Below are 23,809 nucleotides of genomic sequence, written 5' to 3' on the forward strand. Positions count from 1 at the left end.
AATTCATAAAGCGTCCTGAGCACAATTCATTGCAAATGCGAATCATTCGTTTTAAGCAAAACGGATTTTTTATGAAATCACGTTTTTAAATCATGAATTTTAATTTTTATGTGGGCGTAAAACGCTGATGAAAATGGTCCTGCGGCATGAGGTCATACGTGACTTCCGACTCACGTAGTATGCGGCCCCACTTGCGAATGGGCGATCCCATTGATTAATTGAAGTCGATTTTAGGAAATTGTGCGTTGAAACGACGTGCGAGCAACCGATTTGTATCGAGAACTCACTTCACATTTATTTTTGGGTTCACCACTCTTCGCTCATCATAAACAAAAGGGACTGAGGCCGACCACGTGTGTTGATAATTATTCTGAGTCAAGATGCCCAAATCCAAAAGAGACAAGAAAAGTAAGCGCACGTGTGATTTTTTTGTTTTTCTTTGCTTATCAAATTTTGATTTCAGTCTCACTGACGAGGACCACGAAGAAAGGACAGCCTTTGAAGAAACAGCTCGTCGATGATATTCGGAAATGTTTAGAAAGCTATGCAAGGATATTTGTTTTTTCCGTGCACAACATGAGGAACATTAAGTTGAAGGAAGTCCGAGACGAGTGGAAGCAAAGCAGGTGATTTCAAAAATACATAGAAACTGAAACCATTGAAACCAATAAAATAATTATCTTAAATACCTAGTAACTAATGAAGATACAGAGATAATATTATACGTATTAGATGTCAGACCTCTTCTTATATTTTTGTGGCATTGCAGGTTCTTCCTTGGCAAAAACAAAGTGATGGCTATTGCTTTGGGAAGGACTGCCGAAGAAGAAAGTCAACCAAATATCCATCACCTGGCAAACACAATACAAGGTCAATGTGGAATTTTGTTTACCAACAAGAAAAAGGACGAAGTTATCGAGTAAGATTTGTTTTTATTGAAGAAATTTCCACTTGACGAGGCAATCATGGAAGTGAAGAAAACAGGCCCACGTTGAATTTCTTTTAGAAAATAACATTATGAATAATTTTTTTTTTTATCAAATACAATTTTTCCAACGAGGACAAAGCCTGTTTTCTTCAACTTCTAAGATTTTTCAATTAAAGTTTGGTTTAGAATTGTTTTCACTATTTCTTCAGGTGGTTTGAAAAATATTCTGAGAAAGACTTTGCGAGATCAGGTGGTGTGGCTACTCGCACAGTTAATCTGGAAGCTGGGCCTCTTGACCAATTCACCCATTCAATGGAGCCGCAGCTTAGACAATTGGGAATGCCTACATCCTTGAAGAAAGGTGATCTACTCATGCAAATTTTATATAAAAATTAATTTTGCGTTTTTGCATAATACAGGTGTTGTGACATTGACAAAGGATTATGCTGTTTGTAAAACTGGAGATATTTTAAATCCTGAACAAGCTAGGATTTTGGTATGCACTTGAATCTTGTTTTAAAGAACTATAAATTTAATATCAACGTCTGTGTTCTAATTTAGAAACTGCTTGGAGAACAGATGGCTGAATTTAAATTCACTCTCAGAGCCCTTTGGTCCAATGATGGAACTTTTGAGAAGCTGTGCGACGCTGTTGATCTCGACCCCACAGATGTACCTTTACCCTCAGACGATGAAGATTTGGATGATGAGAATTAATTGAAATAAAATAATTTTTTTATCATGAACTGAAAATTGCAAGGAGATTTTATTCATCAATCAAACTCATCCACGTTTAATGTGAGGAAAGTTTATTCTTGAAGTAATTAGAGATACATCTTACAAGGCGTTTTCCAATTCCTCTGTGTAATAGTAACAAAATCCAGCTAAACGTTGAAAATAAAGTAATTGTTCAACCCAGTTTGAAGCTGAACAGCTTAATACATCTGGTTTTGACATGTTCACATTTCACTTTCCTTGCGTTGAAAAATGCAGATTTGCTTACATTAACCAAAACCGTTTGCAGTGACCATTGAACTAGTCAAGCAGGAATGAAAAAGAACAAGTTATTGAGAAATTTTTTGGGCTTTCATTATTTTACGCTTTTTTTTGTCTCAACGTGCCTCTTTTCTGAAAAAGTTGCAGAACACTCTGCTGTTTCCAAAGTTTTACAATTTTTTTGTATTTTTTGTCATTATTATGTGGTTTTTACTTTTTAATCTTTTTTGGCCGCCTGCTTGGCCTGGTGAGCCTGCAACACAGCAACGGCTTCCTCCACCTTTGCTTTGAGGGACTCGTGGTGCTCCAACATGTGCAGCAACTCGGAGTTGTCTATTTCGAGCAACATGCCAGTGATCTTACCGGCGAGCTCGGGATACATCCTTTGGATGAGCGGGAAGAGACGTTCTCCCAGCATTTGCTTCTGCTCATTGTGAGGGGCCGCAGCCAACATAGAAGCCGTCAGAGGCTCCTGGCCTTGGATGAGCACGGCCTGTTGCACTTGGGGCTGCTGGGCCTGCGGCATGGCTTGAGGTGGGTTGCGCATGTTGGCGGTGTACTTATAGTTGGCAGGACGCGCCTGTCCCGAAACAGCCACTCCAGCCGGCATCGGAGCACGTCCTGGAATGGCAGTTGCACCCTGCTGTCCAGTAATGGGCCTGGCCGAGATGGAGCTACGCATGGCAGGCTGGCTGGTAGGTGCGCGCTGTACGGAGCGGAAGGTCTGTGGCATAGTGGGGAAGGCGGATCCGCTGGCAGTCTGGGTAGAGGGACGCACAGGAGGCTGTCCTGGCCAGCGGGGCTGAGGTCGGATCTGCGCCATCTGGGTGTTATAGAAGCGCTGAGGAGGCTGGGTGAGGGTTGGCATGAAGTATCCGGCGCCTCCAGCAGACTGGAACATTTGTCCCATTTGCTGCATACGCATATTGGCCATGCGTTGCATGTACTGGGAGGCCAGATGAGCCTTGCGGTCTTCTTTGCGCTGGGCCAGGGCCACATACAGGGGCTTGGAACCCACTATCCGTCCATTCATCTCCGTCACAGCCTTGGTCGCCTCCTCCGGAGAAGAGAAGCAGACAAAGCCGAAACCCTTGCTCCTTCCATCCTCCAGCATGACCTAAAAGTAGAGATAATAGTGGGTTCAGTTACTATAAAGGAAAATTTTTAATATATCGTCCTGGTAGTTAACTAAATCATGTCCGCCCATAAACTTGCATGGGACAGAGGTGATTTTTACACCACCAGGACAATATAATTGAAATTAAATAAAATTAATTGAATTAAAAAGTATTGAATGAAGCCACATACAACCTTGGCGCTCGTTATGGTTCCGAACGGGGTGAATTCCTTCCTCAGACGCTCATCATCGATGGTGTCATCAAGATTCTTGACATACAAGTTGACTCCTTGGTAGCGATTCATGCGTTCGATCTTCAGCTGCTCAAACTTCCTCTTGAGCTCCTGCTGTCTTTCTGCCTTCTTCTGAGCTCTTCCGACATAGAGTGGCTAAAACCATAATGAGGAAATTTCTTCAGGTATATGAAGACAATAAAATCAAATATGTAAAAATCTGTGTAGTTTTAGAACTTAATAATAAGTATTGTAAGTATTTATGTTTGAAGTTTGAAGAAGCTGACACTCAAGGAGATGATCATGGAAATTAAGATATCGGGCTTTTTCCTCGTTGGGATAATTGTTTGTTATTCAAAAACAAATGGCTCTACCAGTTTCGGTCACATTCATGATTAGTCAGCGGGCAGCGCGATCGCTCACGAAATAGGGTTGCAGACCGTGACCAAAACTGGTAGAGCCATTTGTTATTGAATAAAAACAATTTTCTGCAACGAGGAAAAGGCCCGATCTCTTCATTTCCATTGTAAGTATGTTGAAATATAAATTTGTTAGCACAACAAATATTTAATTAAAAAAACATCTCATTTTACCTTTCCATTGAAGTCCTTAGTGTTCAATTCATCACAAGCTCTCTCAGCGGCCTCTGGGTCCTCAAAGGCAACAAATCCAAAGCCCTTGTTCTTGCCATCGTCGGAAATCATGACCTTGTGGCTAGTTATGCGTCCGTACTTCTCAAACATATCTCTGAGCTGCTCATCAGTTATGTCGTCGGTGAAGTTCTTGATGTAGACATTGGTGAAACGCTTAGCCTTCTCGCCAAGTTCCTTTTCGCGCTCCTTGCGGGGGATGAATTTGCCCACGTACACCTTTTTGCCGTTGAGCAACATGCCATTGACCTTGTCGATGGACTTGTTGGCAGCTTCTTCAGTCTCAAAGTGGACAAACCCATAGCCCTTTGAATTACCGGTCTCGTCAGTAGCCACCTTACAGCTGAGTATGTTGCCAAAGGCGGAGAAGGTATCGTACATAGCTTTGTTGTCGATGGTCTTGTCAAGGTTCTTGATGAACACGTTGCCTACGCCAGACTTGCGCAGGGATGGGTCACGCTGCGACCACATAATACGAATTGGGCGACCCTTCAGCATGTCAAAATTCATTGTGTCTAGGGCTCTCTCAGCTAAAACAACAAAAATTTTGCGTTAAAAAACATATACTATCTTTGTCAAAAGTAGAATTATACAAGGCTGGTGATATAATTTTAGATGGATAAGATAAGAGAGTAAGCAAAGTGCAGTTGGCACTAAAAGGAAACCAGATAAAAATCTTTATGTGTTGACTTGAACATATTTAGTGATGAGTTGCGCGAGTGCATAATTAAATTCTTCAGGCCAACGTTTCAGGCCGAGAATACTGGACGCTATAACAGCACCAAACATGAAAAAAGGCAAAGTAAAGGGCGATGTGCGTTCACTAGGTCAAGGATATCAAAATGAAATGTTTGCGTTATAAATTTGCCTGGGCGGCAAGATTCCGTTGTTCGGTGAGGAATTATTGAATGCCTATCAAAGTATTCAGACTATGTATGTATTTGCAAAAGAAAATGTTTGTTTTGGCGACTGTTCGAAAAAAGGAAAAGTAATGCGCCACGAGTCAAACATAACATACCATCAGCAGGCTGTTGGAAATTCACGTAGGCATAGCCCAAGGAGCGACGTGTGATCATGTCGCGGCAAACTCGGATGGAAAGGACAGGGCCTGCGGTCGAGAACTTCTCGAAAAGCATGGCCTCGGTGACGTCCGCGTGCAAATCTCCAACGTAAAGCGAAGCCATTTTTCCTCGATGTGTCTGCTGCAAAACCAACAACCATGTTGGATCAGTCACATGCACCGTTAATAAAAGTAAATTTGTACTCACCTCAAAGTTTTATGGTATTTTAAAGTTATTTTACTATTTTTTTATGCTTTTATATATTTTATGAATTTTTTTGGTTTTTTTTAAATTATATCACGAAAAGAGTGGGTTGTGTGGCCTAAAACGAAGGAGCACACAACCTCACGACAAACAGTCCCTGCTTTTTCGAGAAGAGGCAAGTGAAAGTAGGGCGCAGCCGCTTTATATAACCTCGGTGTTGACCCTCCGCCTACCATGCCGAACGTTGAATAGTTCGCGATACTGTACCATATTTAACCAATTTATACAATGATTCAATCAAATTTATAAAAACCCTGATGTTGAATTGTCAATACAATGATAATTAAATCAACACCAGTGTAGTTCGCAGCTCCGAATGCAAGTAAATGCCCATCTATTGATCACAGAGCCACGTGCAGATCCTGCCGACATTTTATGTATTCCTCCGCCTTTCCCCCTTAGCAGTTGGCAGCGCCGCGGTTTACTATTCATGAATTATTGTTATCACTTATAATTTTGCAAAATACAAGCAAAAAAGCAAACAACTGGAGGCATTTCAAGGTGGAAAATTTGCAGCGCAATCTGCCAATGGCTAATCAAATGTTTTGTTCTTTTATTGTATGAAATAAAATAAAATTTTGAATTTTGTTTATCATAACAAAACCAAGTGACCAATCAACTGACTAAAGTGACATCCATCCGGCATCTGCTGAATTAATGCAAGAGGGGCGGGAAGAAAGTTTACGTGGCGCGCTGGGCGCTGCACCAAGCACCAAGCAAAAGGGATACCAAATTCATATTTATTTTGATACAACGCGAAATAAATAATTATGTCTTTACTTAATTATCTTTGATTTGCTATAAATATATGTAGTACACCTTTATAGTACCAAGCTGGTACAAGTAAGATAGACAAATATATTTAATTTATATTTTTCATTAATTTTCATAAATATAAAGAACCCACCTAATTAAAGATGTTAATATCAAGGTGGATTACCGATGCCTCCCATGCAAAAGCCTTCGTCCGACCCAAAAATTAAAAAAATCTGAGCTGTAGTCGGCAATAGTAAAAGGGAGATAAATGCTGGACAATCACTCCCGTGTGGGATGAAAAAATTATATAGTTGTTGATTTTTTATAAATTTTTATTTACACCAATAAAATTATTATAATTGATGTAATTTGATAATACATAAGGGTTTTGATCAATTCTAAATATAATTTCCTTTATATAAGTTCTAAATGATAAAGAATGATTGATTTTTGTTGCTCTGTATTCTTCTCCTTCTACGTTACGACGACCACAATCAAGAACTCAGCCGAAGGAGCTTAGTAATACATACGCAAGTTACGCGACTGAGCACCTTGACGGGCAATTTGGTGCACGGACTTTTCTAACTCACCCTGTTGTTAAAAATTAAATTGAATCCCAATTATGCTATGTATCGCATACAATTTGTAAAATTTTGTCGTTGACTGTGTAGAATAAACAATAAAATACCAGTATAAACTAAATGATTTAGTTTTTTTATACTTTTGACCCTTTTGCAATAAAAACATTTTTTTTACATTGTAGATTGTAGATCACTCTTAAGAAACATAAGAGTGAATTCAAAAAGAAAATAAATAAAAAATAACTACTTTCGCACTTTCAGAAGTTGAATTGCAAAACAGCTCATCAGACCACAAATTAAATAGAAGTGGAAAAACACATTAAATTTAATTTACTGGAAGCAATGCCCCTGTAATACAGTGAAACATATATAGGTGTCTGGTGTGGCGTCAGGTCGCCGCCGTCGCCGTCTCTTGGAAGACGATCGAGATATATATTTTGCCGAGAGAGTGGATAATAACCGAACCTTTTAAGTTACGCCATGCCTCCAATCTACCGAAACAAGATAACCTTGGTCAGGTTCAATTTTGAGAGAAAAATTGGAGTCGCCGAGTCCAACGTGGTACCTTCTCGCCAATCAGGTATCGGGACGGGTGGTCACACCTTCGTCACCAGGTAGCCAGGGGACGAGACTCAAGAAACTTCCACGCATTCCACTTCTTGCAGTAGTGCAGTCAAGAGGCCACCATGGTTTGTTTTTATTTTTTATCCCATCATCTTCAGTCAACTCGGGAAAACAATATATTATAAGCCATATATAATCATCTAATTAAATTCAACTACAAACAAGCATAGCTAATGTACATTTAAATTTATTTTACTTATTAGAGTAAAATTTATTTCAATTTTTTTTTTAAATATAACTCATTCTAATTTACAGACAACTTACACCGACAAAGGAACAAAGGTAAAATATTCCATTTATAAAAGTACACGTCTCCATTATTTTTCCTCATAATTACTTGAATTAGCCTGATGCTGGAAAGTTCTTGAGATTCGACCACATCAAGTTTTGGGTTGGAAATGCCAAACAGGTTAGCAGAAATATTTTTATAATTTTTGAAGCAAAATTTCTATCAAATTATAATAGCAATTAGAAAATTTTGATTTTAATTGCACCCGTAAAATATATCATTTATAAGAAGCGCATTTTATTAAAGCGCCACAGCAAAGTAGTTGTCCTTGACGGTGCAATTATTGTCAGATTGAAAAAAAAAGCTGGAGAGGTTCTTCGCGTGCGACGCGATACACACATGATTATCATTTGCTGAAATATAAATGACACACTGCGGTGCGCCTCAAGCATTATTCACAACAAGTTTATTATTGTTTTTGCCTGTGTGGTTGAGGAAAAGCACCGCGTTTAATTTTTAGGAGCTTAAATAGCCTAACTTATGAAAACATAAATTGATTACAAAATTTACACCAAAATTAATCAAAAATTTAACAGGCTGCGTCATTTTATTGCGCCCGAATGGGATTTGAGCCCCTCGCTTACAAAGGGCTTGAAACTGGCGAGCGCCGAGTGGCAAGCCATGCCGTCACTCAAAATAAGGTTTTTTCACTTATTTTCTATTTTAATAGTTTTTTCCAATAACACAATCAATCTTAGATCGTTTTTCTGTTTGAATCGGCGTATTTGCCCAACGAGAAAGAAATGGGCGAGCACTTGGTAAAGCACGGTGACGGCGCTAAAGATGTTGCTTTTACTGTCAAAGATTTAGACTCGATTGTCAAGGTAAAATTTAAAATTAAAATTTTTTAATTAACGCACGTCTTAAAATATTTAAACAGATGGCTAAACAGAGAGGTGCTAAAATTGTGAAGGATATTTGGGAGGAAAGTGATGATTTCGGTACTGCGCGCTTTGCGGTTGTGCAGACGGTGACATTTAAAAAAACACAAAATTTAAATACACAATTTAAACAAATATTCATTTTTTAGTACGGTGACACGACGCACACCTTAATTGATAGGTCCAAGTACAGAGGCCTGTTTTTGCCCAACTTCAAGAAGCCTCTCCACGAAGACAGCCTTTGTTCCAAACTGTAAAATTTAATTAAAACATTTAAATCATTTTATATTACTGAATTATTGAAATAGGCCTCCTGCCAAACTCGACTTTATCGACCATGTCGTTGGAAACCAACCAGATCTGCAGATGGAGAATAGTGCCAAATGGTAAAGATAAAAATAAATTGGAACAACTCATTAATTATGAAATTATATCAGGTACGAGCAAAATTTGCTCTTCCACCGATTTTGGTCTGTTGACGATTCACAGCTGCACACGGAATTTTCAGCCCTGCGTTCCATCGTAATGGCAAACTGGGAGGAAACTATCAAGGTTAATCATTTAACAACGATAGTTTGATTTTAATAATTTAAATTCAATCAGATGCCTATTAATGAGCCTGCTCCCGGAAAAAGGAAGAGCCAAATTCAGGAGTATGTGGATTACTACGGGGGTGCGGGTGTTCAGCACATTGCCCTTAATACAAGCGACATCATCACCGCTGTAATTTATTTCATTTAATTTTTTTGTGAACTTTTTAATTGTAATAATTCACAGATTCGCAACCTGCGTTCCCGCGGAATGGACTTTTTGTCCGTCCCCAAGACTTACTACACGACTTTGCGCGAGAACCTGAAAAACAGCAAAGTGGTAGTCACTGAGGACTTGGATATTTTGGAGGTTGATTGAACGTAAAAATAAATTTTTTCATTATTAAGCCAAAATTTACATCTTTCCAGGAATTAAATATCCTCATTGACTATGATGAAAATGGTTACTTGCTGCAAATCTTCACCAAAAACATGCAGGATCGGCCCACATTGTTCTTGGAAGTGATCCAGAGACACAACCACAATGTAAAATTTAATTAATCAAAATTATATAAAAATTATTTTAAAATAAATGTTATTCTAGGGGTTCGGAGCTGGAAATTTCAAAGCTCTCTTTGAGGCTATCGAGCTTGACCAGGCGCAGAGAGGAAATCTGTAATTTGAAAATAAAGGCATCTTTATTTGTTTTAATTTTACTGGTGTTCGGTGTGGCAAATGAACGTGCTATTATACGATTACTTTTAAATACTTTTCTTTATGTAATCAAATAAAAAAATTAGTAATTAATAAAATTATTTCATTTGCGGGTCGAAGCGAGAATTCTCGCGGGCTTTGCAGTTCGCGCCGAAAGTGGCAAACCCTCCCCGCTTCGTTCGACCTCTCGACCAATGGCGTGCTGTGGCTCATTAAAAAACAAACCACTCCTCCGCTGCAAGCACCCTCTTCTTCAAGGTGACCTTTGCCCTGCCTTCAGCCAGGGGTATAAGGACAAAGAAGGCTCAACAACCTTGACTTTGAGCTGCAGAGGTGAGAGGATCTTCAGCAGCGTCTGTCGTATTGTTTTAATTCAACTCGGTTCTGCATTCTTCTTCGAAAGTATGTGATTCCAATTTCAGTGATCAAGTCAAGACCAGCACACGGTATCATCCTGGGAGCTGTCAAAAACATAATTTTGGTTTTTTAACGCTGAGTCATTTAATTGCTTCCTGCAGATTAATTGTGGCAGAAATTTATAAAAGCTAATTTTTGTTTCAACAGCGTGAAATTTACAGACATTACATACATATTCCGGCCATAATTTTTTAAAACGTGTTGTGTGTTTATTTTAAATGCTGAAATAAGCATTGAAAATTGCAAGATAATTTTTGAGGTGCGAAGAGGGATATATTTGCTGTTGCAATCGACACCTGCATTTTCCAAGGTGTTTAAGTTAAATCATCGCTCGTGATTGTTAAACATTGTGTTTTAGTTGCCTTTTTCATATTAATTAGTATTAAATTTGAGTGAATATATCGAATATATTATTAGTTTTTAACAGTATTTATAAATTCTACTAAAAACTACTAGGACGCACTGAACGTTGAATTGCACGATTGTAGTGTACTTTATTGTATTTCTTTTTCTTTTTACAGATTTCTTACGAAAACAAACTAAGTATGGCAGACGACTCAAAAAAGAGATTCATCGAGCGTGGCTCCCACAAGGGCAAGGGAATTGCCGTTTTTACCAGCGGTGGTGATTCTCAAGGTATGATCCTTTCTTATTTTCTAATAAAAATAATTACATATGACTTGTTATCAGGCATGAATGCAGCCGTCAGAGCTGTTGTTCGAATGGGCATTTATCTCGGATGCAAAGTCTACTTCATCAAAGAAGGATACCAAGGAATGGTCGACGGAGGAGAGAACATCCAAGTGGCAAACTGGTCTTCCGTCTCCAGTATTATTCACAAGGTTGAAAACTTGAAATCATGTTATTCTGTATAAATATATCAATAAAACTTTCTTCAGGGTGGTACTGTGATTGGTTCTGCCAGGTGCAAGGACTTCAGGGAGAGGGCTGGTCGGCTGAAGGCGGCCAAGAATTTGCTCCAGAGGGGAATCACTAATTTAATTGTAATCGGAGGTGACGGCTCTTTGACCGGCGCCAACCTCTTCAGGCAAGAGTGGGGAAGCTTGCTTGATGAACTGCTGCAGAAGGGTACGTAAAAAAATCAATCTGCGAATAAGTTTTTTTTAAAAAAAAAATCTCTTTAGGTGAAATTTCTAAGGAAGAGAGGGAAAAGCACAGTCACCTGCACATTGCCGGAATGGTCGGTTCCATCGATAATGATTTCTGCGGCACCGACATGACAATCGGAACCGACTCGGCCCTGCACAGAATCATCGAAGCCATCGACGCCATCGTGGCCACAGCCTACTCTCACCAACGCACATTCATCATGGAGGTCATGGGCAGGCATTGTGGGTACGTCAAATGAAATCTATACTAAAGTCGTAGTAGAGTTTTCTTAAACATTCATCCAATCAGGCCTTTCTTACTCACATGACTTAAAAGAAATTCATTATAAGCCGTCCACAAAACCCATTTATTAAGGTAATTACCATGCACATGCCTAGGTACTTGTCAATTGTAGCTGCTCTCACGAGCGAAGCCGACTACGTGTTTTGCCCTGAGAGTCCTCCACCTACTGACTGGCCTTCCAAGCTGTGTAGCAAATTGGAACAGGCAAGACCAAAATCTCACACTTTCATTGGCAGAATAATTCACAGCAAGGCATAAGAACTCAAAAGTGCATTCCCTCTCATTTTTTTACGCACCCGAGTCCTTTCCAGCATAGGATCATATATTTTCTTACTTTGGCTGTCCCTTCAATAATCATGAACTTTGAGTAGCGCTCATTGTAAGCTTGCATGGTATTTAAGTCCACTTCTCTTGTGGGTTAAGGAATTTCTCTTCTGAGAACTTTATACAAGAAACTGTGGTAGAGTAAAAATATTCGTTGACTAACAAAAAAAATTGGTAGAGCGGCTTTGATTTTGGTTAAAAAAAAATCGTAAAACCATCTGCAGTAACATAGTTCCAGCCTTTAATGAACACTTGTGTAAATAACCTCTCGACAGATATTTGGCAACCGTTGCCGCTTCGTGTTCCGAAGCTGATTTTCTGTTCATCCCAGAATCTCCCCATTCACAAGAGTGGCCCGAACGGCTTTGTAAAAAAATGGAACAGGCAAGGCAGCTTTGAATATGCCCTTGCAGTTCCCAAGTATGAATTAACACATTTTCTGTCAAAAGTTTTGTCTTCCTAATTTGTGAGTTGGCTTGATACTTAATTGTGTACCCTTTGGCAGTATCCCCAAATAACATATATATTTATTTTACCGGAAAAGTGATTAATTAATGGAATTAAGAAACCGAATATTTTCCTGGGGAAATTGATTGAAATACCGCAAGCGCTGCAACATAGTTGGATTTTGCAGGTACTTGGCTCTCGTAGCTGCCTTGACAAGCGAAGCAGACTTTGTTTTTATTCCTGAGTGGCCGCCAAGCACAGATTGGCCTGCAAAGATGTGTAAGAAGTTGCTACAGGCAAGAAAAGTCTATTTAATAATTATTGATGTTCATTTCATTTTGTTATCACGGGGCACTTTAATTATAGCAGATTATTTTTCTTTCACTTAGGGAATGTCCAATTATTGTAAAAAACGTGATTGCCGCGTGCCGTATTAGTTTCAGGAATTTTTCAAAGGAGCTTTTGTGTTATAATGTTGTATTATATTTATATCAGAATTTTTTCCATTAATGCAGTTGTCTAGATTTTCAATTTATCTGAGTCGGTAGAGGTAATCATGATGTATTTTCAATCACTAATTTTTCTCTGCTAATTTCTGCATGCAACCTCTTCCCAAAAATATTATGTCATGCACGAGCTTTCTTTGTAAAGTAACTAAATACCTTTGTAAACTTTATTCCTGCTTATTGCTTATGCTTTACACAGTTTTTATGATTATTCATTTTGTAATATTTCCCCCAATATTCTCTAAATATATAATATAACCCATATCTGTAACAGGAAAGAGCTGCAGGTCAGCGTTTGAATATCATCATTGTGGCCGAAGGAGCCATTGACCGAGAAGGGCAGCCCATCACTGCAGAGAAGGTCAGGCAGGTGGTTGTTGAAAAACTCAATCAGGATACTAGGATTACTGTGCTGGGCCACGTCCAACGAGGTGGCAGTCCGTCTGCTTTTGACCGTGTTCTCGTAAGTGTCCCTGCTCTGTAAAACTCGAATTTTTGCAAAATTTAAAATTCTTTTAGGGTTGCAGAATGGGTGCTGAAGCCGTAATGGCTTTGATGGAGGCAACTCCAGAGACAGAAGCTTGCGTTGTTTCTCTCGATGGCAATCAGGCCGTCCGTCTGCCACTGATGGAGTGTGTTGAGCGCACTAAAGCTGTGGCCAAAGCCATGGCAGACAAGGACTGGGAGCTGGCGGTCCAACTGAGAGGACGTAGTTTTGCCAGGAATTTGGACACATACAAAATGCTGACTCGTCTCAAACCTCCCAAGTCAGCTTTCGACGAGTCCGGCCACGGCATCGTAAGTCTAAGCTTTAAAAAATTTGTATTTTCTTTTTGAAATTTTATTGCTTTCTAACAATATCTGTCCTGTCGTATGCTCAAATAATAATATATGCTCTTTTCTATGCCCAATTTTAATCCATAAAGGCGGCTGCACTTAGCAAGGTAAATCTTCTCTCTGGCTCATGCCAAAATCATGTCTTCAAGTAGCTATGCCTGGAGTAGAAAAGTACATTTTTTATGTTAGCTCCTTGTGTAGCTCTCATTTTCATTTGACCTCTGTGATATTGACTCAAAATTATCTTAAAAATTGATTTTTACACGCAGCAACTGACAATGTGGGGATCGGTAAGAAGAATTGCTTGGGAAGCATTTTTTGCTAATTGGCAAAATTATCTTTTTCCTGTTTGTATTTTCAGTTCTTTTTCACCTTCGCCTTTTGTATATTATAGATTTTGAGATGTAATTTTCTAGTATTTTGACAATGTTTAGCACTTTGTTTTCATTTTTGTTTGTCATATTGAAGTGCCAAATTTATTATTTTGAATGCTAACTTTCAGGAAGGATTCACTTTGGCCGTGATGCATGTTGGTGCTCCTTCATGCGGAATGAACGCTGCTGTGCGCAGTTTCGTGAGGAATTGCATTTACCGTGGTGACACCGTCTATGGAGTCCACGATGGAATGGAGGGACTTGCTAGTGGCAATGTAAGCACTTTTGTTTAGAAAAATAATCAACAAACTAATTTTTGGCCCAGATTAAATCCATGGATTGGTCAGATGTGACCGGCTGGGTGGCTCAGGGCGGTGCTTTCCTTGGAACAAAGAGGACTTTGCCAGGAAATAAAGTTGGTGCCATTGCTGAGCAATTGGCCAAATTCAAAATTCAGGCCCTGCTCATCATTGGAGGATTTGAGTCATATCAGGCCGCGTCCCAGCTAGTGGAAAATCGACAGACCTACAAGGAGTTCTGCATCCCGATTGCAGTGATTCCTGCCACAATTAGCAACAACGTGCCCGGCACAGAGTTTTCTCTTGGATGTGACACTGCCCTCAATGAAATCACAGAGGTAAAATAAAATAAAGTCAAGAAAAAATAATTAATTTTTTTTCTTATCGCAGATTTGTGACAGGATCCGCCAGTCGGCCCAGGGTACCAAGAGGAGAGTATTTGTAGTTGAAACTATGGGTGGCTATTGCGGATATTTGGCCACAGTTGCAGGTATGATATCAGTTTAAAATTTTTAACCTTGTAAGATATATAATTCATTTCAAGGATTGGCTGGTGGTGCTGACGCTGCGTACATTTTTGAAGAAAAATTTGGCATTAAAGACCTGCAGCAAGATTTGAGCCACATGGCCAGCAAAATGGAAGAAGGTGTGCAACGTGGTCTCATTCTCCGAAATGAGAAGGCAAATGAAAACTACACCACCGACTTTATTTACCGTTTGTATTCTGAGGAGGGCAAAGGCTTGTTCAGCGCTCGCAGCAACGTGCTTGGTAATTTGGAAAAATATTTACGAAAAAAATAATTTTAAATTTGGCCACTTCCAGGACACATGCAGCAGGGTGGATCTCCTTCGCCATTTGATAGAAATATGGGAACTAAGATGGGTTCGAAAGCTGTTGAGTGGATGATTGAAAAGCTGAAGGAAACCACCCAACCTGATGGGTCTGTCAACGCTACATCTCCAGACACGGCTGTTCTGATGGGTGTAGTAGAGCGGCAGTATCGATTCACTCCTTTGATCGATCTCAAGAAGGAGACCGACTTTGAGTAAGAATTAAAGCATGTATTATTTAGAGTTTCATTTAATAATTTTTCCAGTCATCGTATTCCCAAATCTCAGTGGTGGCTGAAACTGCGTCCTCTTCTGAGAATTCTTGCCAAGCATGATTCGACATATGAAGAGGAGGGCGTCTACATGACTATTGAAGAAGGGTGCGATTTGGATGCCTCCATCATCTAATCTAGAGTCTTATTACAATTGATAGCATAATTTAGCTGCAAGTAATTGCAAGTGATAGCTCATAATACACAGAGTAGGAGTAAGGCTATCTATTTGAATAATTTGTCCTCACCAAAGAGCTGTTTTGTCACATAATTTATCAAAACTATTATCTATTTAGCATTTGTAATGCAAATTTAGGCCTTATCCTTAAAATTCTTTCATTTTGTCTCTGATCAAAGTAATCCATAAATTTTCTCATTTCTAATATTAGAATGATGCAGAGCATGAATTTGTTAAATTTGTGACAGATATCTATATAACATGGCTAGGGTGTTTTTAACCCTATTTTAATTGAAATTGCCATTACAACCCTGCTAATATTGTTATCACGTGATTGTTAAATAACTTATGATGTGTATTAAAAAAAACTGTTAGCAACATTCAGTGAAAAAATCTGTTAGGTAATTTCACGAAAAACCAAAAATTTTGTTACAAAGAAACATTTATTTGAAAATTTTCATCCAAGCTTGCTCAACAAAAAACATTTGCACACTACCCAAAACACACGTTTTTCCATTTCAACATACTTCAATTAATTTCACTTGTCCTTTTGTTCCCTTTCCACTCGAGAATTTTCCTCCTCATCAGTGATGCTGAAGTCGAGCCTTACGTAGATGATGACAAGCAAGAAGAGGGCAAAGAAGGCAAAGATGACCAGCAGCGGCTCTTGGAACATGAGCACTTTGGCAAAGGTGTAGCGCAACTCAAAGTCGTCAATGTGATTCTCGACCAGGTTTGACTTGCTGACGGACACAACCGGACGGCCCTTGGTATCCAGATAGGTCTGGTGCAGTGTGTCCTTGAGGCGCTTCACAGAGTAAGGGGCGGTCAGTTCGATGGAATGGCACCCTTCGGGCAAAATGATCTTTGTCGTCAGCTCCTCCACATACATGTCATCGACAACGTGGTCCATCAGACGCATCTTGAGGACAAACTGGTCGCCTTGGTTGAAGAGGTACTCGTAGCTGGGCACGTTGTAGCCAAGGGTGTAGTGCGTCTTCCAACCACCGAACAGGGGGAAGCGGGGCCGCAACTCAAGTTCGACCGAGTCGCTGAGGACTCGCATGTGGGAAGTGGAGATGTTGCCAATGTCGTCGCGGTAGTAAACGTCAACGGCTGATGCCGGCAGGGCCGTCCGGAAGGACTTGACACTGGCGATGCCACTCTGAGTTTCTCTCTGGTACTCGTAGCGTGAGAAAGGACCCTTCAGGGTGGCGCCCTGGTGCTCCATGTCAATAGTCTCTTCGACGGCAATGTTGCCCCAGTGCGAGACCTCGATGACCCTTTCGAGTTTTGTGATGGTCAGGAATGGTGAGTTGTTCTCGTAGTGGATGTTGAGGCGTTCCTCCTTGAACGGAGCCACCTTTTCGTACGGGCCGTAGGTGATCTTGGTGTCCGACTGGGACACAGGCTGAACTCGGGCGAAGCTCTCAACCGAGCTGGTGCCCAGGTTGACGGTCAGGGTCTGCTTCTCGGTCAGGTACGGACTGAAGTAGTAGGCGTTTCCTTCGAAGAGCACCAATTGCTTCTCCTTTTGGGTGATCTGGCTCGGATGCGGAATCAGACCTCGGCCGAGCACCAGGTCGATGCTCAGTGGCAGGGTTCGTCCAGCGGTGATGTCCGAGCGAAGTTCCAGTTTCCAGAAGCCACCTTCCTGGTTGTCCACCTTGGTCTCGGAGAGCCGCAGCTGGTGTTCTCCGACCTTGGCTGAGATGAAGGACAACCTTTCCTTGATGTGGGCCGGCACACCGAAGATCAGGGACTTGACCGGCGTCTTGCCGACGTTCTCCACGGTGACCTTGTGTGCGATCTTGACGAGTTGCGTGGAAATGTCCACGGCGGTGTCGACGTTCTTGTTGACGACGTCGGCCTGCACCGAGCCGGCGACCAGGAACACAAGTGACAGGAACAAGAGCCGCACTCTCGACATTTCGGTAGAGAAGCGGGGAATGTGGCGCGGAATTGCAAATTCAGGGTCCTACGGCCCAAACTTATCTAAAATTTTTACTAATCTCGCCGGTAGGAATTGTTGACGGGGCGATTCCGCATCGGTCGGTCAAGTCAAATCAGTCAGTGCACCCGTGGAAGAACGCTAGGCTGGCAAACATAGCAAATCTGAATTTAAAACCTTCCATTATTGATCATAAAATGCTATATAATTTATAAAAACAAAATTTAAATACGTTTTAAACAAAATAATTTAACGAAAAATTTGTTTTCTTTTGATTGTCCGAGCAATGTTGCGATTTCATTGGAAGATTTTATTTGGTTTGGTTGGCAATGCAACAAAAAACTTATTAATTTGTACTTTTTGCCATCTATGAACAAAGAACAGAAGCTCTGTAACTTGAACCAACCAATCAGAGCATTGAATTCAGCGAAATCATTTGGCTGTTAACGCTTGGAGGGGGTAAAAAAAGAGTAACTCCCGATGCAAGCCGATGTATCGATTGCATTCTCCCATTCCACCCTCCTGTCTCGTAAATTCCAAAGGCAAAGGAGCAAATATTTGGGCGGATTATTTCTGAACGGATCGGTCTCGATGTGTGCGAGCACCGTTCGTTTTCGCTAAGAGTCAACCTGTCAACCTTGCTACTTTTCGAAACAGGCATGGCCATGCAACTCGGCTGTTAATTACGCAAACCTCTCTTTTCTACGACTGCGAGACCGCTGGACAGCAGAAGCGAACCGTCCGCCGGACACCCTTTAATTTCAAATAAGCGACAGCATGCTGAGATAACGATTGGAAAATTGTCGGGAGAGGAAGGAGCAATGGCATCGATCAGCTCGTCCGCAGGGCCCTCGGCAGCCCGTCCGAAAGTTTTGACCTCTGTCTTCAGCCACGTCAAGTACGAGCACCTTCTGGCCGGAGTTTCGGGTGGCGTGGCTTCCACCCTCATCCTGCACCCCCTCGATCTCATCAAAATCAGATTCGCAGGTGAGCAAAAAATAGAAAATCGTTTTCATCACATCGATCGCTCTCATTTTTCTTATGGAAGGAGCAGGAAGGATTGCGTCATCCTCCAGAACCGACTTTCCTCATACTTAAGTGATCAATATGAGGAAATACTGTCGTGATTTTCTTTATTTTTGTTATTCCCCATTTAAAAAATAATTATATTGAAGCCGTTTTAATCAAGTTTTTTTAATTTTTTTTACAGAACAGCAATAGAAAGGGTTAAAGTTTAAAACTAAACAAAAGTTTTGTAACAAGGGGCCTGTGCGGAATTTCGACAAAGATTTAAGAAAAAAAAACGCAAGGTTGTGTCGAATCGTGTCTCTGGCCAGCGTCCAACGCAATTGAATCATAAAAGTCACGAGGCGAAAAGCTCTGCTCGTCCGAAATAAATCACAGCCACACTGTCTCTTCTTCTTGTGGCGCTCGTTCAGGCCGCCGGAATTGACCTCCAAGTTGAACTTTGGGGCCAAGTGCAGACTTGGTTTTGAAATCACATTTATTAACGACTGCTCTCTGCTCTGATAATACATACGTTGTTAATCTCAAATACACTTATCAAGTTCCTAAGTTATCAAAAAAATTATTTTTTTATCTCAAGTACAATTAAAATGAATATGGTTGTATAGAGAGCCTAACTAAAACTGAATTAGAGAATTATAGACAAATAAGTCTGATTTTGAAATATTTTTTCTTCAACTGTTTTGCTGATGAAGAATTTTTTTAATTTTTAAATCAAAATAAAATAACTAAAAATTTGAAAAAGGTCACAAGGGTCACAATTTAAGCATCAATCGTTCTTCCATCAATAACTGAAACAAGCCAAAACGCAGAACTTAATGAATTCAGTCGCAATATTTTTTATCTTTTGAATGGAGGGCCCGTTGAAACGCTTCTTGTAAATATTATTGACCGTGCCAATATCAACACCAGAAGTCGTCGAAGCTGTTAGCTTAATTATATGGTGCGGGCAAAATAGAGGCTGTGACGTCAATTGCCAGCGGAAAGAAACTTGTGCGAGCTTTCATCTCAAAACAATGCGCAAAATACAACTTTCCCTTTATCCCTCACGGTCAGCAATTGATTTTCCGTTGCAAAATAATTGAATTATTTAATGTTACACAATTTTTAATTTTTTTTTTATTTCAGTGAATGATGGACGAGTTGCGAGTCGGCCGCAGTACCACGGCATGTCCGGGGCGATGACCACCATAATCCGGACAGAAGGGGTGCGAGGTCTCTACCGGGGTGTGACCCCCAACGTCTGGGGCTCGGGTAGTGCGTGGGGCTTCTACTTTTTGTTGTGAGTAGTACAAAGAATAAAAATGTGGTCCTCGGAGGATCGATGTGCGGCATAACCGGTGTCCTTCTGCAGCTACAACACAATCAAGACGTGGATCCAGGGCGGCAACTCTAAGGTGCCTCTGGGACCCAGTCTGCACATGCTGGCTGCGGCTGAAGCGGGAGTGCTCACGCTCGTGATGACCAATCCTATTTGGGTCGTCAAAACTAGGTAAAAGTTCAAAGTCAATTTATAAATTCATCTTCTTAAAAATTAAATATTAAATTATATTAATTTTTTCTATTTGTCATTTAAGGCTGTGTCTGCAATATGGTATGGAGGGCAGCCAAGGCTTGAAAGTCTACAGTGGCATGATGGACGCCTTGAAATCCATCTACAAGCAGGAGGGCATCCGAGGTCTCTACAAGGGTTTTGTTCCCGGCATGTTTGGCGTTTCACACGGCGCTCTGCAATTCATGACTTATGAGGAGATGAAAAATCGCTACAACCAATACAGAAAGCTGCCAATCGACACTAAATTTGTAATTTACATTTTTATTCATTTGCAATTAGAGTCAGATTCCCATTCGGATGTTTTGATTTGATGCAAAGGGGCAGCACTAAAAGCTGTTTCCTCCGTGCTTTAATTTTTTTTTTCCTAAAAGAATTTGCCCAGTATAAGATTAACTTTTAAAGGAGAAAGGTATTTGTAATGTTGATCAAGTTAAACAAAAATTTTATAAAGATCATCTTATAAGGGGTCTGAAAACGTTTTGAAAACCAAATTCCATTTAATATATTTGAAATTCTAAGCATGGTTTTTTTTTAATTATTATTATTTGTTGATAGTTTTTTTAAGTTCCATGACTTGCTGAGAGGTTCTTTTGTTGTCCAAAAATAGTTCATAATCATTGTCTAGAGATCTGTCTTTACTGTGATTTAAATTCTAGAAGATTTCCAGACCCTTGTGAAACAGACTTTTTTTTAAATTTAACTAACCTCAGATGTTTCAATATTTATACCTTTGTTTCGTCTGTAATTCCTACATGTTTTTACTTAATTTCAGTCAACATCGGAATACCTCATGTTTGCCGCCTTCTCGAAACTGGTGGCGGCTGCGACGACATACCCGTACCAGGTGATCAGGGCGCGACTTCAAGACCAGCACATTGTCTACAAGGGCTCCTGGGACTGCATTTTGCAAACTTGGAGGTATGAAGGGGCTCGGGGATTTTACAAGGGACTCGCGCCCTACCTTCTGCACGTGACCCCGAACATCTGCCTGGTGCTGCTAATCTACGAGAAGTTCACCAGCGGCTAGTAAAAGCAAAAAAACGCCCGGTCGAAAGTGCGACTGCTGCTTCTCCACATTCCCTTGGTCCAGTTGTCGAGTCAGTGCTTTCGACAGCACCGTTTGAGCTTGGTGTTATCTATAAAGTAGCCCTCAGCCCGATTATGGGAATTTTTATTATTTCCGCCAAAACGTTCAAGCCATTTTTTTGGAAAATGTTTGCAGAGCTTGATAAAAATCTTCCACATCAGACTGAAACTTACCTGTTGCACAAAACTCAATGACAGGAAATATCCAAGAGCACTAAATGCTATCCAATAAAAAGTTTAAAAAATTTTTATTGGCATCTCATGATCTTGACCTTGGTTGTACTCATTGTCAGTCGATTTATTGTTATCATCCAGGCATTTTGCCTTTGATAGATGACGTACGACTTCAATTTTACACTCAGATAAACTGCATTATCTTTCTTTATTTAAAAGGTATTTGACAGAAGAAGGTTAGAATAAATACAGCACAATTGAATCAAGCGGAATTAGTTTTTTGAGATTTCACCTTGTTCGAAAAAAAGACCTTTGTGCATGCTGAGAATTGTTATATTTTGTTGGAACAAGACGAGTGCTTTAAGAAGGTTCACTGAACTTTGCTGGTATACTGCGACGGCGTTGGAATTCCTCTCAAGTGAAATTAGGACAAAATATAATATATTGTAGTAGATTATTAATTATTATTTGATTTGTCTGTGATGCTCGAGATATAGCCGCAATAAGCATAAAATAATTAAAAACCTCACAAAGAAAACTATTTTTATTCATACCAACCACTTCCTCTCTTCCTGTTTTCAGATTTGAGGGAGCCAAGGGTTTTTACAAAGGCTTGGTTCCTAATTTGATTCGAGTCGTCCCAGCCACTGCCATCACGTTTGTCACCTATGAGAATGTTTCTCGAAAGCTTTTGGATAGGAACAAGCGTGTTGAGGGAGAAACCAAAAATTCGAGCGCATAAGATGACACTTGCCAAAAATCCAAATAAATATTCCTACTTTCAGTTATACCCTGTGATGTAGTAAACGCTTTTTCGACACTTGTCATCTATTGCGATAGAAATGGATCATTTGTGTGTGCCTGTAGTGTAATAGAGGAGTCAGTATGGTGGTGCTTGTAGAATGACAAAGAACCATTAAACAAATTAAAATTACAAAACTATCTTAACTCTAATTCCAAACCTTACACATAACACGCACACAAGGAATAAAAATATTTTTTAGCTAGTCCTTTTATTTTTGCATTAGATGGTTGGCAATCGTTCTATGAAAACATTGATAATTTGGAGTGAAGCTAGCAAAGTAAAAAGAGTAATGATATTTTTTATTTTGGAAAGAATGCCTTTCTGGTAAATAAATTATGGCTTGGTTGAGCCGGGTTGAAAAAAACGCATAATTTGGATTATACCAAGAAACTATTGGAAGGTGTAGCGTGTAGCAAAATTAAAAATTCTATTGAGCGCCAAATTTTATGCAAAAACTTTTTGCTTGCTTCAAATAATTCAAATTAATATTTGGAACTCTGGTATAAGCATTTAAAAATTTTTTAATAAAATCTGAGGTAGAATATCAGGCACGGTTTTTATAACCACCAAAATTTCCCTTTGCCGCTCGGTTTTCCAAGTCATGCCGCGCTGATAGGACGCGCAGAGACCAAATTCCAGGACAGTTGTTTCTGTGCTTGGCTTGCAGCAGGCGACTTTTTTTGGAAAAAACTTATGTTTTTGATATTACTTTGAGAATGGAACTTGGCGTAAGATAAAATGACCATATGTATGTTTTACGTATGGGTCAGAAAGTCAACTATTTAAGTCAAAATTGCAGCAGAGACTTAACTAGTTTTTGCCAAAGTAGTTGTATATATTTCAAATTGCCTTAAAATTACAGTTTGTTAATATCACGTTGCAGACGCAATATAAAAATGACTATTATTATTCATGTTCGCTGTCCAGAAAATAAATAATACAAATAATATATATGATAATTTTATAATGTAAATCTTGGTAAATCCCTTATGTTTACGTCCTAGCAAGCTTGATTTTTTTTTTAAAATTTGATTATTGCAATAATTGAAATAGGATCCTTTTTGCTGCCAAGAGAAACAAAAATTACTTTTTCAATTAGGACTTGTTAATTTATTTATTTTCTTGGCAATGTAATAAATTTTTAAATTAAAATATTATTTTTCTTGCAATTATGTGTATTTTAATTAATTTAATATTTACTTTATTCTTATAAATTTTTGCTGAATTTATTATTTCAAATAATCTTGTTAATATGGCAGACTCTGTTTTTTTTTTATTTTTTTTTTTGTAAATAGAAAATTTGTTTATTATAAACAAAAATGTGTGCAACTTAATAAAAGTACAATAAATTTTTGAAATTAAACTTTATTAATTAAATTTTATTAATAACTATAAATTATTTTGATCATACGAAAAAATTGCAAAATTAATTTTCTCATTAAAAAACGCAGGTATAAATTAATAGTTTTGATAGAACTGGCCTAGAGTGGATAGGAGCGCGTGTCACGTTCTCCGTGCACTCACCCCCCACCCCGGGGTCGCGACCAGGCGGTGGCGCCGACTTGTGATAGAGGAGCACGCTCGGTGCGAGGTGCGCGTCACATGGTCTGGCTGGGAAGGACGTGCTGTGCCGCAAACACACAACTTACCTGCCTCCGTATCAGCTGGCTGGCGCTAAACAACGTGAGCC

The 23,809-nt window shown here is 39.7% G+C and overlaps 6 protein-coding genes across 15 annotated transcripts; 4 read left to right on the top strand and 2 right to left on the bottom strand.

The window, feature by feature from the left end:
• The first annotated feature begins 246 nt into the window (after window positions 1-246).
• LOC132201586 (mRNA turnover protein 4 homolog) lies at window positions 247-1,690 on the top strand. Its single transcript, XM_059627843.1, has 6 exons — window positions 247-408; window positions 464-626; window positions 770-919; window positions 1,138-1,289; window positions 1,348-1,424; window positions 1,490-1,690. Exons 1-6 carry the CDS (start codon window positions 381-383, stop codon window positions 1,643-1,645), a joined length of 726 nt encoding a protein of 241 aa, XP_059483826.1. The 5' UTR covers window positions 247-380; the 3' UTR covers window positions 1,646-1,690.
• A 30-nt stretch (window positions 1,691-1,720) lies between these two features.
• On the bottom strand, window positions 1,721-5,377 carry LOC132201584 (polyadenylate-binding protein 4-like). Of its 3 annotated transcripts, none has more exons than XM_059627836.1 (5): window positions 5,193-5,377; window positions 4,943-5,123; window positions 3,868-4,454; window positions 3,233-3,430; window positions 1,721-3,041 (listed from the first exon to the last, which is right to left on the bottom strand). In XM_059627836.1, the coding sequence occupies exons 2-5, from the start codon at window positions 5,106-5,108 to the stop codon at window positions 2,142-2,144; spliced, it is 1,851 nt and encodes a 616-aa protein (XP_059483819.1). In that variant the 5' UTR covers window positions 5,109-5,123; window positions 5,193-5,377; the 3' UTR covers window positions 1,721-2,141. The 3 variants fall into 3 exon arrangements, with proteins under 3 accessions (XP_059483819.1, XP_059483820.1, XP_059483818.1); XM_059627837.1 differs by having other exon boundaries at window positions 3,236-3,430; window positions 4,943-5,126; XM_059627835.1 differs by having other exon boundaries at window positions 4,943-5,126.
• Window positions 5,378-7,196: 1,819 nt separating this feature from the next.
• Window positions 7,197-9,621, top strand: LOC132201817 (4-hydroxyphenylpyruvate dioxygenase). The gene is made up of 13 exons (XM_059628314.1): window positions 7,197-7,275; window positions 7,466-7,492; window positions 7,557-7,619; window positions 8,036-8,140; window positions 8,198-8,323; window positions 8,380-8,469; window positions 8,530-8,633; window positions 8,689-8,766; window positions 8,818-8,932; window positions 8,984-9,103; window positions 9,158-9,280; window positions 9,340-9,456; window positions 9,515-9,621. Exons 1-13 carry the CDS (start codon window positions 7,273-7,275, stop codon window positions 9,587-9,589), a joined length of 1,146 nt encoding a protein of 381 aa, XP_059484297.1. The 5' UTR covers window positions 7,197-7,272; the 3' UTR covers window positions 9,590-9,621.
• Window positions 9,622-9,805: 184 nt separating this feature from the next.
• LOC132201815 (ATP-dependent 6-phosphofructokinase) lies at window positions 9,806-15,915 on the top strand. 8 transcript variants are annotated; one of them, XM_059628305.1, is made up of 15 exons: window positions 9,806-9,957; window positions 10,563-10,677; window positions 10,732-10,883; window positions 10,941-11,130; window positions 11,187-11,397; window positions 11,550-11,658; window positions 13,006-13,194; window positions 13,251-13,529; window positions 13,658-13,675; window positions 14,071-14,217; window positions 14,268-14,579; window positions 14,632-14,731; window positions 14,786-15,010; window positions 15,065-15,287; window positions 15,339-15,915. In XM_059628305.1, the coding sequence occupies exons 2-15, from the start codon at window positions 10,587-10,589 to the stop codon at window positions 15,478-15,480; spliced, it is 2,388 nt and encodes a 795-aa protein (XP_059484288.1). In that variant the 5' UTR covers window positions 9,806-9,957; window positions 10,563-10,586; the 3' UTR covers window positions 15,481-15,915. The 8 variants fall into 8 exon arrangements, with proteins under 8 accessions (XP_059484288.1, XP_059484291.1, XP_059484289.1 ...); XM_059628308.1 differs by lacking the exon at window positions 11,550-11,658 and adding an exon at window positions 12,054-12,162; XM_059628306.1 differs by lacking the exon at window positions 11,550-11,658 and adding an exon at window positions 12,413-12,521.
• A 31-nt stretch (window positions 15,916-15,946) lies between these two features.
• On the bottom strand, window positions 15,947-17,619 carry LOC132201816 (dolichyl-diphosphooligosaccharide--protein glycosyltransferase subunit 1). Its single transcript, XM_059628313.1, has one exon. It carries the CDS (start codon window positions 17,450-17,452, stop codon window positions 16,061-16,063), a length of 1,392 nt encoding a protein of 463 aa, XP_059484296.1. The 5' UTR covers window positions 17,453-17,619; the 3' UTR covers window positions 15,947-16,060.
• A 469-nt stretch (window positions 17,620-18,088) lies between these two features.
• LOC132201819 (mitochondrial folate transporter/carrier) lies at window positions 18,089-22,317 on the top strand. Its single transcript, XM_059628315.1, has 6 exons — window positions 18,089-18,460; window positions 19,628-19,781; window positions 19,854-19,991; window positions 20,077-20,302; window positions 20,827-20,972; window positions 21,897-22,317. The coding sequence occupies exons 1-6, from the start codon at window positions 18,295-18,297 to the stop codon at window positions 22,054-22,056; spliced, it is 990 nt and encodes a 329-aa protein (XP_059484298.1). The 5' UTR covers window positions 18,089-18,294; the 3' UTR covers window positions 22,057-22,317.
• The last annotated feature ends 1,492 nt before the right edge of the window (window positions 22,318-23,809 follow it).

Source organism: Neocloeon triangulifer, unplaced genomic scaffold (genome assembly GCF_031216515.1).
Source record: "Neocloeon triangulifer isolate White Clay Creek 2 clone unplaced genomic scaffold, ASM3121651v1 ptg000014l, whole genome shotgun sequence".
NCBI classification, from domain to species: domain Eukaryota; kingdom Metazoa; phylum Arthropoda; class Insecta; order Ephemeroptera; family Baetidae; genus Neocloeon; species Neocloeon triangulifer.

What these genes read in the sequence shown, in the direction of transcription:
- LOC132201584 (XM_059627836.1), bottom strand. Translation starts at nt 5,108, where the DNA reads ATGGCTTCGCTTTACGTTGGAGATTTGCACGCGGACGTCACCGAGGCC. An exon ending in TTTCCAACAGCCTGCTGATG is followed by an intron (nt 4,455 to 4,942) that starts GTATGTTATGTT and finishes TTGTTGTTTTAG; the next exon opens with CTGAGAGAGCCCTAGACACA. An exon ending in CCATAACGAGCGCCAAGGTT is followed by an intron (nt 3,042 to 3,232) that starts GTATGTGGCTTC and finishes CTCTACTTTTAG; the next exon opens with GTCATGCTGGAGGATGGAAG.
- LOC132201819 (XM_059628315.1), top strand. Translation starts at nt 18,295, where the DNA reads ATGGCATCGATCAGCTCGTCCGCAGGGCCCTCGGCAGCCCGTCCGAAA. An exon ending in TGGGGCTTCTACTTTTTGTT is followed by an intron (nt 19,782 to 19,853) that starts GTGAGTAGTACA and finishes GTCCTTCTGCAG; the next exon opens with CTACAACACAATCAAGACGT. An exon ending in TGCATTTTGCAAACTTGGAG is followed by an intron (nt 20,973 to 21,896) that starts GTATGAAGGGGC and finishes TCCTGTTTTCAG; the next exon opens with ATTTGAGGGAGCCAAGGGTT.
- LOC132201586 (XM_059627843.1), top strand. Translation starts at nt 381, where the DNA reads ATGCCCAAATCCAAAAGAGACAAGAAAA. An exon ending in ATCCAAAAGAGACAAGAAAA is followed by an intron (nt 409 to 463) that starts GTAAGCGCACGT and finishes TTTTGATTTCAG; the next exon opens with TCTCACTGACGAGGACCACG. An exon ending in GCCTACATCCTTGAAGAAAG is followed by an intron (nt 1,290 to 1,347) that starts GTGATCTACTCA and finishes TGCATAATACAG; the next exon opens with GTGTTGTGACATTGACAAAG.
- LOC132201816 (XM_059628313.1), bottom strand. Translation starts at nt 17,452, where the DNA reads ATGTCGAGAGTGCGGCTCTTGTTCCTGTCACTTGTGTTCCTGGTCGCC.
- LOC132201815 (XM_059628305.1), top strand. Translation starts at nt 10,587, where the DNA reads ATGGCAGACGACTCAAAAAAGAGATTCATCGAGCGTGGCTCCCACAAG. An exon ending in AGGGACTTGCTAGTGGCAAT is followed by an intron (nt 14,218 to 14,267) that starts GTAAGCACTTTT and finishes TTTTTGGCCCAG; the next exon opens with ATTAAATCCATGGATTGGTC. An exon ending in CGCTCGCAGCAACGTGCTTG is followed by an intron (nt 15,011 to 15,064) that starts GTAATTTGGAAA and finishes GGCCACTTCCAG; the next exon opens with GACACATGCAGCAGGGTGGA.
- LOC132201817 (XM_059628314.1), top strand. An exon ending in ACTGGGAGGAAACTATCAAG is followed by an intron (nt 8,933 to 8,983) that starts GTTAATCATTTA and finishes AAATTCAATCAG; the next exon opens with ATGCCTATTAATGAGCCTGC. An exon ending in TCCAGAGACACAACCACAAT is followed by an intron (nt 9,457 to 9,514) that starts GTAAAATTTAAT and finishes ATGTTATTCTAG; the next exon opens with GGGTTCGGAGCTGGAAATTT.